At 47.8% G+C, this 12,640-nt stretch overlaps 1 protein-coding gene across 1 annotated transcript in view; it reads left to right on the top strand.

Moving 5' to 3' along the window:
- The window catches only part of LAS1L (LAS1 like ribosome biogenesis factor), a 384,388-nt gene that overhangs the window by 46,698 nt on the left and 325,050 nt on the right, over positions 1 to 12,640 (top strand). Inside the window, exon 5 of the mRNA XM_078640120.1 lies at positions 10,505 to 10,672. Within this exon, the coding sequence (XP_078496246.1) occupies positions 10,505 to 10,672 (168 nt within the window). The remainder of the gene's footprint in view (positions 1 to 10,504; positions 10,673 to 12,640) is intronic.

Raw genomic sequence — 12,640 nt, 5'->3', positions numbered from 1 at the left:
CTGTATAGGCCATGAGTGGTGTGAGACACCTTTGTGTAAATGTAATTACATGTAATAATATGAGCACTTGTAAAATCCCCCATTTTAAAACTGCACCTGATTGAAATGTATTGTATTTAAAATGGATGCCATGGCCCTGGGTTTTGCCACTGGACTGCCATAGGTCAGCGGTCTAGATAATATTACCCAGCTACCCCTAGCTTTTGGAGGGAAAGCCTGGCACCCAGGGTGCTCACCCCCTCCCCTAGAACCAGTTTAGGCTAGATGTGCCAACATTCTAGAAGGTCCTGGCACTGCCTGGGAGGAGGGTATAAATAGGGAGAAGTGTCACCAGAGAGTCAGTCCGCGCTGGGACAAGGAAGGGAGGGGATATGCTGTGAGGTGCTACCGCCACATGGGCCTGTGAGCTGGGCCCTGCACCCCTAGAACCCCCCCCTCTGCTGTCCCCATGGGCCCCTGACAAGGGAGGGCTCCTATCCAGGTCACTGACGCTGTTTGACCGGGTATCACGCCAGCGCTGTGTGAAGAAGCGCCCAGGAGGTGAGGAGTGTGCCCCGGAGGACCTGCTGTGGGACTGTCTGCCCCTTTGAAGCACCATGGGGAAGATCGTGACCCCAAAAGAAATGCTGCTGGCTGAGGTGCTGTGAGGCCCTGTGAAAGCGCTGGGCCCTGGGACTGTTGTGGCCCCCTAGTGCTGTAAAGCCTATCTGACAAGCGCTATAACTGCGAAGCGCTGAGGAAGTGCTAGATTCCTGCCCCCTCTGCGTAGTCTGAGGAAGGAGCTGAGGTTGTGGGCAGAGGGAGGAGCAGTGCGCTGTGAATAGCGCCGTTTTCGCTGTTTTCTGAGGAGACTGGCAGCCTGTGAATAGCGCTGTTGTGGAGGTGCGCTTTGGCCGATATAAATAATTAATTAAAAAGGGAGCCTACCCCTTGTTGCCGCCAGAAATTACCGCCGCGGCCCGGCGCTGTTGTGGGGACCCCCCCACTGGGGTGGTTATCGTCGCGGTGGCCCCCGGTACCAGGAGAGGGCCGCCGAAGTGAAGGAAGGGCTGCGTTAGGCTCTGAGGCCGTCAGGTTCCCCCATCACATGACGGGGGCTCGGCCGCGTCATCGGCCCGCCCCCGCCGCGCACTGATTGGCCTGCGGGGCCGTGACCTTGGAAGGCCGCGCAGGGATTGGCGGACGGCCGGGAAGGCCAGGAGTAGGGGAATCGAAGCCCCGGGTCCCCGTGAGGTAGGAGGGGGACCCGGGTGAAGCTCCGTTGCGGGGCCCCCGCGCCTTTAAGGGAGCCCCGAGAGAAGCGACCGGAGCGGGAGGCCACCACGCCGGTCTGTGCCCCACGCGAGGGGCCGGTGAAGAAGGCGGGGCCGGGGCACACTGTCGGTGCCAGCCCGCCTCCCGACCAGAGGCGACCGGAGAAGGGAGCCGTGCGAGGTGGGAGGAAAGCCAGGCAGGCTTCCCCCCACATGTGCCGAGACACTGCGTGTGTCCCCTGAGGCCTCTCTGAGGTTGTATTGGAACGCCGGGCCCCTGTGAGGGAAGGAGGCCCGGGTGAGGCGAGTGCGGCTGCCCAGAAGTATAGTGGCCCCCGAGAGGAGGAGGGGCCCGAGTGATGCCGCAGGGAGGAGGGGCCTCGAGGCACATTGCCAGCGCCTGCCCCCATCCTTTGGAAAGGAGCCCTGTGTCCTGATGAGGAGAGCCCGGGTCCCTGAGAGAGGAGTGAAGCCAGCAGGAGTTGTGTAGCGGGGCCCCCCCCCATAGTGAAGAGGGAGCCCCGGTTGCGATACTGAGGCCTTGTGGGCCAAGTGACCAGCGTAGAACACTGGGGAAATCCTGCGACTCGAGGCACATTGTCGGTGCCTGGTCCCCCCCCTGCAGAGGAGACCCCAAAGGACGCCCCGCAGGACCTACTGAGCCCCACAGAAGCCATCGAGGAGAGCCTGGTGAGTGGGGCTTGTCTTAAGTTGGTGGAAGGGGGGGCAACGGGGTACATTGCCGGTGCCCGCCCCTGGGACCGTGTTGCCTTGACAGGCGCCCCGTTTTGCGGAAGGCACCTGTGACTTGGGCTCCAGATTTGTTGAACTGCCCTAACTTTCCTGCCACAAACTGCCCTAAAAGACAACTCAGGAGCAAGCCGGTTGCCCTTATTGCATATTCTGGGGTAGAGAGTCTTATTCCCCCTCATTGCAAATTTAGGTACCTACCTTATGGGTTGTCCTGGGGTCCCCAGTTAGAGAGGAAGTCTGGGCAAGGAAATGTCTAAGGGAGTCTAGAAGTAATAAGGGTGGGCTGTTGTGTACACCCTGTTGTTGATACCCCAAGGTTGTTGGTAGGGGGAACCTAGCTATTTCCTTACAGGTGTTCCTGATCTATGAGGAGGGTCCCTACCTGATATCTATGCTGGGCGATGTATGTTCCGCATAGGTTGGTCAAAGGATTGGCCTGATGTGTTAATCCAGGCCCTTGTTTATGTACCCGATTGATGGGCCAGATAGGCTGATTTATTGCAGGTGTTCCTGCCCATGTTATGCCGTGATGCCCTAATGTTTTCTTTCCCTAACAGGGGTTGGGTTGGTGTTAATGTGCATGATGGTTAACTATGCTAATGTAGAACTTTTGCAATTACAGCCTTCCCTGTAGGATGAGAGCCTGAGTTGGCCCCGCCAGATTGGCCCCAGGTCTAGTGTTAAGTTAACCATCCTTTTTCCTTGCAGCATGGACTTATGGACTCATCCCTTTTGTCCCATGTAAATAATTCCCCATGATGTATTTGGCTCTGGCGCCAGTTGGCGCCTTGTTGTGATTACCAGTGTATTTTTCCTTTTTACCTTGCAGGTTGGAGATATCACTAAATGTATTCTTTTTCCAACCAAAGGTGGTGTCGTGACTCTTTTGTAGTGTGATTGGTGTGTCGTCTGTGGGTACTGCGTGAATGCTTCACATGTCCTCGAAGTTTGGCCTGCCCGCTTGATGCCATGCTACCCCCTTGGAGATTTGGACAACCCCCATTTCCAACACAGACACATTGTTTTGTAGTGCTTAGAGGAGCCAGCTCCTTCGCATTCCAGGTGTACATATAGTCTCTGAGGTCAGGGACCCAAAAACAGCTAGCCAGCTGCACAAACAGTTTGAATGACACCCATCTATCATGAGTTGCAACAACCTAGTCGGTCCCACCTGTGTAAAAGATTATTTCCCCTCTTATGCTACATGGGCAGCCTAAGGTTGCGGCGCAAAGTTCCCTCTTTGTTTATGTCCAGAAGGCCTCTCTTACACTTCAAAGTCTCAGAGCTTAGCTCTGTGAACAGATGGAGTTGATGGGAGCTGTAATGCACCTCTTTCCCCAGGATTGCATTGTGAAACGCACCATCTGCCTCAGCTCAGACTTTCTCAGAGGTACTTTTAGAGGATCGATTTCTGGCAGGGGCAGTACCTCCTTGGGAGCGTATGGGCGTTGACCTCCTACTGAGTTCAGCCACGATCATATCATTTTTTTATTCCCCAAGTCCCGACTCTTTAAAGGACTGGCCTTGACCTGGATGATGTGTTTATTTGTTATGGCTGGTGCCAGGGTTGAGCCTATCCTGATGATTGCCAATGGCATTAGGCTGTGGTCCAGTGTGCATGTGGGCTTGGATAGGGTTGTGACTGTTTCCAATCCGCCATGCGCACTGTGAACTGCTCAAGTCAACTCTCTTTTAGGAAGTCTGGGAAACACAGCACATGCCCTCCAGTCTCTGTTAGAGCACTGGTCTCACTTGCTCACACCAATTCTGACATTGCTCTCATGCTTTTCCAACTTGAACTGCAAGAGAGCAAACTATGGATTGGTTGTGATGAGGTTAGCCTGTCCCCGCAGTCCTGCGTTTGGAGGCAGTGTGGGGGCAGGATGGTTAAAAATAACCAATCACAGTGTAGCTTTATGTTATATTCTCCCTGTCCTCAGCTTGCATCTCATGCCGAGCTCGTGCTCCTCAGCTTGCATCTCGTGAGGAGCTCGTGCTGCCCGCTTCTGTTACGTGGCCAGTGTTCGGTCCTAATGGCGGTTATTGCCCGTTTGGTCCCGGTCTTGCTGGTCGGGTTTTTCTATGCTCTAACTTAAATAAACTACCTAACCAACGTGACTTCGTTGTGCAGTCTAGTCATTCATTTACAACATTTTGGCGACTTCGTGTCAAAGACGAAGGCGGAGGGTAGCCGAAGAAAGAGAAAGCGGAAACTGACGAACGACACGTCAAAGGAGAGAAAAGCGGAAAACCCGACCAAAAGAGAGCACTGGTGATCGTGTGAGAAAGATCGCATAAAGAAGGGAAAGTACTGTAAGCCTCATCGGAAGGTATGTTTAAAATAACTCACCGGGGAAGGATATAACTCTGGGTGAAGCGTGACGGAGCAGTAACTGTAAGCCCCTCAGCCCATCAACGCAGGCAACAGCGCATCGGCGTCATCGCTGTTAAAGGGGAAATTACTCTTTAAATGGAAAGGCAATATCGGTGAGCCCCACCACTACGTGAGACTAATGAAAAGAGCAACGCGCTCAAGGAAGTGAAGTACTTTTGATTAATTAAAAGGATAGCGCACTCGAGGTGAAGTGCATTTAAAACCAAAACAAGCATCAATTTGAAACGGCTAACTTTCGAAATGCTGACAACAGTGACACACTCACTTTAAAATAATTTCGTCACACCGTGTGTCATATGACAGCCAATCAAAACAACAGTGACACACACACTTGTATTCGTTGTACCTCGACATCTACAACAGCAGTACACAGAAGTTCACATCCTGATTCATGTTTCCTCCTGTTCTTGATATTTAAACTGTTTATATTGCTGTGACTTTAGCTCAGTGTATACGCTATGAATATAAGCAATACCATCCAAGCCCCTGTCCCTTTCTTGAGTGCCCCGGGTGAGCCATCCATGGAATGGGATGATTGGTGTGAGGCATTCGAGAACTACATCGTAGCCTTGGATGGCACAAAGTTTTCTGCCATTAGGAAAAAGGCTTTGTTACTGGGTGCTTTAGGGAAGGAGGGACAGAGAATTTTTAAATATTTACCGAACCCGCCCTTAGATATTGATGATGTATATAAAGATGCTTTGTTTAGATTATATAATAGGTTTGCTAAGCAAGAAAATGTAGTGATGCGCAGACATAAATTTTACACTGCTCCTCAAAGAGAGAATGAGACAATTGATGAGTTCGTCTCTAGGCTAAGGGAACTTTCTGTAAAGTGTCAATTTGGTAATATACAGGATGAAATGATCCGTGATCAGTTGATTGTGCAATGCCTTAGCAAAAAAAGACAAGAAAAGCTGTGGGCAGCCAAAAACCCCACTCTCACAGAGGCTATCACAATTGCTAAGGTTGCTGAAGAGAGTGACAGATGCATGAAAGAGCTTAAGAGAATACAACATGGGCACGCCAGCAGTCAAGAAATTGCAGCGTTGCAAACAGATGTTTCAGAGGGCGTTAGTTTAATACAAGGGAGACAGACAAATAGAGGGGGGAAGGCCACAACCTCGTTTAATAAGAATGGGCAACCAAACAGGTTTAGACAGACCACACGTTCCTGCAACAGGTGTGGTAGTCCTTTTCACCTAGCTGATTCAAAGAGTTGTACAGCTTTGTCTAGAGATTGCTTGAAGTGTGGAAAGAAAGGACATTACGCACGTATGTGTAGAACAAATAGTTCCAAAAAGATTGCTATGGTTGAGAGTGAAACCACTGATGATGAGGCGGAGGTAATGATGATTACATCTGCTGGGAGCCAAGAGATAACTGAAGATGTTATTTTATCTCGCCCTAAAGCAGATTTTGAGTTGAATGGGTGTGTAATAAATCTAATGGTAGATACTGGGTCACTATATACAATCATTCCAAAGAGTTTGTTTAACTCCTCATGCAAAGAGTCGAGTCTTATCAAATCTGATGTCACTCTGAGAGGTTATCAGGGGGTGAGCATTGGTGTTCTTGGGTTCTTTGAGGCCAGTATTAAGTTTAAAGGGAGAATCACTCGAGGGAAGGTTTATGTATCACCACACGGCCCTGCTATTTTGGGATGGTTACATCAGTACGAATTAAACATAAGGGTGAACCCAAGAGCAGATCCACCTGTGATATGTGTAGATGGTGAAAACGAATGCAATAGTGTTCATGGAGACTTAGAAACCATTCTTAAAAGGCATGAGAACATCTTCAGTGAGAAACTGGGGGAGGCTGTTGGTTACCAACATATTATTAAAACCAAGAGGTGTGTTGCACCTGTAAAACACACCGCGAGGAAAATACCTTTATCCGCCAGAGATGAAGTCAGAAAGATTATCAGACAGTTATTGGATGATAACATAATTGAACCAGTAGAGGCCACACAATGGTTGAGTCCTGTAGTTATCACACAGAAACCGGACAATTCTTTGCGTTTCTGTGTGGACATGAGAAGTCTAAACAAGGCTGTGATAATGGACAACTTTCCACTTCCCAACATAAATGAAATTATTCTGAGTTTGGGTGGAGGCAAAGTTTTTTCGAAGTTGGATCTTCGCAGCGCATACCACCAGGTAAAACTTCATCCGGACTCAAAGCAATTTACATCGTTTATCACCCCGGAAGGGACATACCAATTCAAAAGACTTCCTTTTGGCCTTTGCTCTGCGGCAAGCGCATTCCAAAGAATCATCACCGACGTTCTCAAAGACATTGAAAGAGTAGTATTTTTCCAAGACGATATCCTGATTCATGGTTTAAACGTTGATGATCATAATGTTATTTTAGACAAAGTTCTCACCGCTCTTTCAAGGGCTGGTTTGACCTTGCGAAAAGAAAAATGTGTATTTGCTGTTGGGGAGGTAGATTATTTAGGATATCATGTGTCTGGCCTTGGGATTCAGCCAAAGAAAGATCTAGTAAGCGCAATATGCAATGTGTCTGAACCTGATGATAAAGACAAATTAAGGTCTTTTATGGGCATGGTGGAGTACTATGCAAAATTCGGTAAAAATTTTGCAGAGAAAGTAGAACCCTTGCGAGTCATCATGCCGAAAGGGAAAGGTTTTACATGGGGAGCTGACCAAAGAAATGCCTTTTTAATGATCAAACAAAGTATTTTGGATGCCAACATTCTCTCAAGTTTTGTACAGTCGTTTCACATCATTCTCACTGTAGACGCCAGCTCTGTTGGGATCGGTGCAGTTCTTACACAAAAAGGTGGTGGTAAACAGAACACTGTTGCGTTTGCTTCACGTTCCCTGACTGAGACTGAAAGAAATTACTCCGTCATAGAGCGTGAAGCATTGGCGGCTGCATGGGCTACTCGGTATTTCCGGGTGTATTTGTGGGGGATCACATTCACACTCAGAACTGACCACAAGCCACTGTTGAAGGTTCTAGCCCCCGGGGGTATTAGGAATTGCTCAGGGCGGTTAGCGAGACTTGCTGTCAGTGTCCAAGAATTTACATGCAATGTGGAATACCTACCAGGTTGGTGCAACAGTGTTGCGGACTGCTTATCGAGGTTGCCTGACACTAAAGTGCAGCCTAAAGAGATGGTAACTGAGAGTGTAGTTGCGTTTTTAGATGACCTGGAGAGCGATTTACCCTCTTCCATATCTAAGGAGGAATGGATGGAGGAAATGAAAAAGGATCTTGTAATGGAAGGGTTAATTAAGATGTGCAAGAAAGGGGTGTCAAGGCAAAGTACGGTCTCACCTGCTCTTAGGCCTTATGTCCAGTTACAGGATGAAATTTCTTTACTAACTGAGTTCATTATTGTGCGGGGTGAGAAATACATACCACCTGTTTCCCTTAGACCCCGTATCATTGCCTTGGCGCATGAGGGCCACCTAGGACAAACCCTTACTGGCAAACGCATTAAAGCTGACTTTTGGTGGCCGGGAATTGATGCACAGGTAAAGAATTGGGTTGAACAATGTCAGTCGTGCAAAGAGTCGGAAAAGAGGTTACAGGTTCGTGCTAGTAAGGATACTATGGGACAGATCGTTTCTGATGATGGTGCGTGGCAGAAGATCTGTATTGACTTCATAGGTCCTTTTCATGACCTGCTGGATTCAGAGAAGTTTGCTTTGGTGTTGGTGGATTCAGCTTCAAGGTGGGTAGAGGTTGCTTTTATGAAGAACATCACTGCTGAGTCCACTATTAAGGTATTGGAGGAGATTTTTAGGCGAGAGGGGATCCCTTCAATAGTGTTGACAGATAATGGCACACAACTCACCTCGGCAATCATGGAGAACTATTTTGTGTTTTTGGGCTTAAAGCACTTGCGCACGTCGCTTTACAACCCGCAAGGGAACGGACTGTGCGAGAGGGTGAACAGACTTATAAAGGGCACTATGCAACTTGCTTTAGCCTCTGGTCGGTCAGTGCAGAAGGAGATTAAAGAAATGTTGTGGGCATACCGCACAACGGTTCACAGCAACATGTCCGCTACACCTTTCGAACTCATGAGAGGGAGGCCTGCGGGTACGAAGCTGATTCCTACTTGGCTACATGGGAAAGTAGAGAAGGCTGGTCATAGTAAACTGGGAAATTATACTTCCACTCACATAGCTGAAGGAGATTTAGTAAAGGTGAAACCTGGCGGGAGTCAGAATATGTTCAACAAGTTTAGAGGACCTTACCAAGTGAAGTCTGTGGTTGGTAACTACATAAGGCTACAGAATGGACAAACTTGGAATCTCCGCAGGGTAGCTCTTTACCAGAAAAAGACAAATCCGACCACTCATGTGCCTGTCACTAAAAAGATTGTTGCTGGAGAAGCTTGCAGACCGATTCGCAAGAAAGTTGCTCCTGCTTAACCCCTTCGACGCTCATGACGAGCTGGGCTCGTCATGAGGTAGCCTCCTCGCACGCTCATGACGAGCCCAGCTCGTCATGTAAAGTGCACTTTACGGATTCCCAGCGTGCTGGCGGAATTCCGCCCGCACGCATGCGGTTATTTAAAAGATTTTGTGTAATTTTCGCTTATCCAAGGAAGGGTGTGGGGTTACATAGTCCTATGTTACATGGTCCTTTGTTCTCAAGAGAAAAGTGTATGTTCTAAGCAATGTCATATTACATGATCCTGTGTTGCTGGGTTCTTTGTTCTTAAAGTGTAAACTGCGTGTTCTAAGCAATATCTTTATTTTTGTATTTTAGTGTACATTCTTGCCTAATTTGTTTTAGTACAATTTCCTTTTCCACTGTTTAAGGAAAGGAGATGTGTTATATTCTCCCTGTCCTCAGCTTGCATCTCATGCCGAGCTCGTGCTCCTCAGCTTGCATCTCGTGCCGAGCTCGTGCTGCCCGCTTCTGTTACGTGGCCAGTGTTCGGTCCTAACGGCGGTTATTGCCCGTTTGGTCCCGGTCTTGCTGGTCGGGTTTTTCTATGCTCTAACTTAAATAAACTACCTAACCAACGTGACTTCGTTGTGCAGCCTCGTCGTTCATTTACAACACTTTATTATCAAGCCACACAGTGATTGATTATTTTTCTCTATGAGCGATGCAATGCTTTCCCCTCATGCACAACGCCAGTGATGGCATAATGCTGGCTGGGAGTGGGTTATAGCAATCACATTTTGTCACACATCCTCTGTGAAGTTGATGAGATTTTGCAAAAAAGGAATTTCTCTGTGCAGAAGAGGAGCCGATATAAAGCCTGCCAGCTTTGGGGTGAAACGGTTTTTAAATGCTTCTCAGGTAGTTGAGTGCAGTTTATGACTATCGTACAGTATCTATGCTTTATGTAGTAGAGAGAGAGAGAGAGCGCGAGAGAGCAATTGGAGCACAAGAGAAAGGAACCACTTTTTCAGCTCTGAAGAGAAAGCTGTCCAGATTTGCGATAAATGCTCAGGCTTGTTGGCTCCTTCAGCTTCTGCAAGTTGCTTTTGTGTCAGGGGAAACAAATTCACTCTGCATGACTGTGACAGTCCGGCCTGAGAATTCACTCTGCCTCAAGGACACTGACTCCTCACTCGACTATTAAGCTTGTTTGCTTAATGCGTTGAGGCAATAAGGCCTGGAGTGCGATCGTCCTTTGTCACCTTTCATTGCTGCCAAAGGCCGCCTAGTCTGCTACGGTTGAGCCCTGAGATGTGCGTCGCTTGGTGGAGTTTTTGGTTTAACTCTTATTTGGTAGCTGTGACATCTGCTCTTTGCCCGGTGGAGCTGTGGGTTCTGAACTGTGTGGATGTGCAATGAACGGGTTTTCCTTGGGGTTGTTGAAAGCATCCAATCTGTGTTAGTCAGGGGCAGCAAGTGCCTTGGTATAGATAGCCACAGATAATGAAATAAACGCTTGAGCAAACCATTGGATCGTTTATTTCACGTCATGGCACTCTCAGCAGCCTGAGTCTGCATTTCCAGTCGAGTCCAGATTTTTTCTCAGATCAGAATACTGATGGCTGCCATTTGCTTACTTTTGTCTGACTGCGAAGGCATCTTGGCGGTATGTAAATGCATGTGGTTACCAACTTGCAAACTGAAATTTTTCCATGTTTCTCAGGTTGTGACTTTGTCATGGAATGGCTCAGACGTGAATACTGGTCTTGCCAGTTGGGCAACAATCTTCTATCAGAGTGGGAATCAGAAGAGGACTCTGAGACAGAGGAGGATGATAGTGATGATGACCAGAAGCTGTCTCCGGAGGAAGAGAAGCGCCTGGCGCTCGTTGGTGAGTACCGGAATATGCTATGACAGCTGCTACTGAAAGCGTCTGTGCTTTGGGTTTGATGAGTAAGAGCTCGTAGGGTTAGCCAGATGTTGACAGTATTGTAAGTGCTCCTATGTCGTAGATCCTTCCCATGCGAGTACCCTGCATATCTAGTGGCTGAACATGAAGCTGCCTCCAGTGTGCATCCTTGCCAATTTCCTTTGTTCAACTAGTATGGATCGAAATGTATTTCTCTCGCTTTTAGAACTTTACTAACCCAGAGTCTTGGCCCAGTGCTTGCTAGATATTTTTCAATCCATTTTTGTTTTTTCCTCTTGTCTCTTTCTTTCGAATAGCGTTTGCCATAATGCTGCCCTGATGATTGTCATGTATTTGACCTTTTGAAGTAGATGATATGGATATAACCCACTGCTTCACTTTGGCAAACGGGCATCTGCTGCACACCTGTGTTCTTTGCGAGGTCTCTCTGGAACTGCCTGGTTTGCATGCAGAACAGCAAGGGTACACCCTTACCATAAGAGATGTAGGATTTCATCTTCAAGAAAAAGTGTCAAGAAGTGAGCACCGGGTCTCCACCATTAGGGACAGTTCGTAACCCTATTTCTGCTAGTGAGGTATGGGACTGTCACATAAGATTTGTGGGTTCCATCCACTCAAGTGGAAATAACCCCTAGAAAAGAAAGTGAAGGCATCTGGTCTCAAAATGGCCTTTCCCCGTGTACAGGTCCACTTCAACCAGATTTAGTCAAGAAGGCCCTGGCCGTGCCCTGGGGAACTTGGGACTTTATGAATACACACCCTCTTCTACTAGAGAGACCCTGTTGCACCCGTGATAGAGCCTTACTCATCATGGTGTGATGATCCCATGGCACCTGGTTGAGCAAGGCTCTCCTCTGGGGTGCCCGTCCTCCAATCTCTCTACTTTGGCAAGTCTCTCTCCCTTAGTACTGTTCAGGAGAAGTCTCTGGTGGCTCTAGAGACTTGTAACAGGTCCCAGCTTCTGTTGGAGTCCCAGCCTGTACAGTTAAGTCTATCCATATAAGTGGTAGCAGAGAGGGAGGGAACCACTTGATCAGCAAGTGGAAAGCCTTGCTATCATCCTTCCCCTAGCCTAAGAAGCAAAGTAAAGCAATGACCTCTGGCCAGCTTACCTCTCAGGTCAATGAACTACAGCAGTTTCATTTGTAGATTGCTGGGTCACCGGAGTTGCACTATACCTAGAAGGTCATGACCCGACCACCCTCTTGTCCATCCAGATGTTTCAAGAACAGGTGTAGGTACTTGTCCTCTGTAGAGAGTGGTATTTAATTGTTGTATGTGTACCTTTAAGAAGTGGTAATAAGAATGTAATGTAGACAGGATTCTGTAATCCAGAATGTTTGTAATGCATGATTCATTCTGTGCCAGACTGTTACTGGATCTGTCATGGGTCTCTGCTGTGGAAATAAACCTTTAATCTCAACTTTACAATATTTGAAGCCTTTGCCTTGCAATTTCTTGAAAGGACATTCCACATTTATTGGTGATGATTTAATGTGACTGAAGACCCACCGACCTATGCGTCCTATTCGACTGTTCCTCTGATTTACGAACGATACCACAGTTTCCTCTACTACTGCCTTTAATTTATTTCAAAGGCAAGCTACCTTTCTTGACGTTTATCGGAACATTAGAGCACTCGGCAATTTATCAGAGCACCTTACATTCATTTTGGGAGGAATCTGGAAATTCGAACAAGATTTCAACAAGGAATAAGGACTATACCGATATCAACGTAACGCGAGTACGCCACCTTGTGGTTCTACATTTTAGGAAACTAGTATCCTAAAATTTTCTTACAAATTGATGTTTCTACGTATTTCTTAACCCCTTCCGTGCTAGTGACGAGCTGAGCTCGTCATGAGTTGCGCCGCTCGCATGCTCATGACGAGCTCAGCTCGTTATGTAACGCGGCTTTTTTCAAAATGC

Source organism: Lissotriton helveticus, chromosome 4_2 (genome assembly GCF_964261635.1).
Source record: "Lissotriton helveticus chromosome 4_2, aLisHel1.1, whole genome shotgun sequence".
NCBI classification, from domain to species: Eukaryota; Metazoa; Chordata; class Amphibia; order Caudata; family Salamandridae; genus Lissotriton; species Lissotriton helveticus.
Note: the sequence above shows the minus strand (reverse complement) of the source record. Positions and strands in the feature narration are given on the sequence as shown.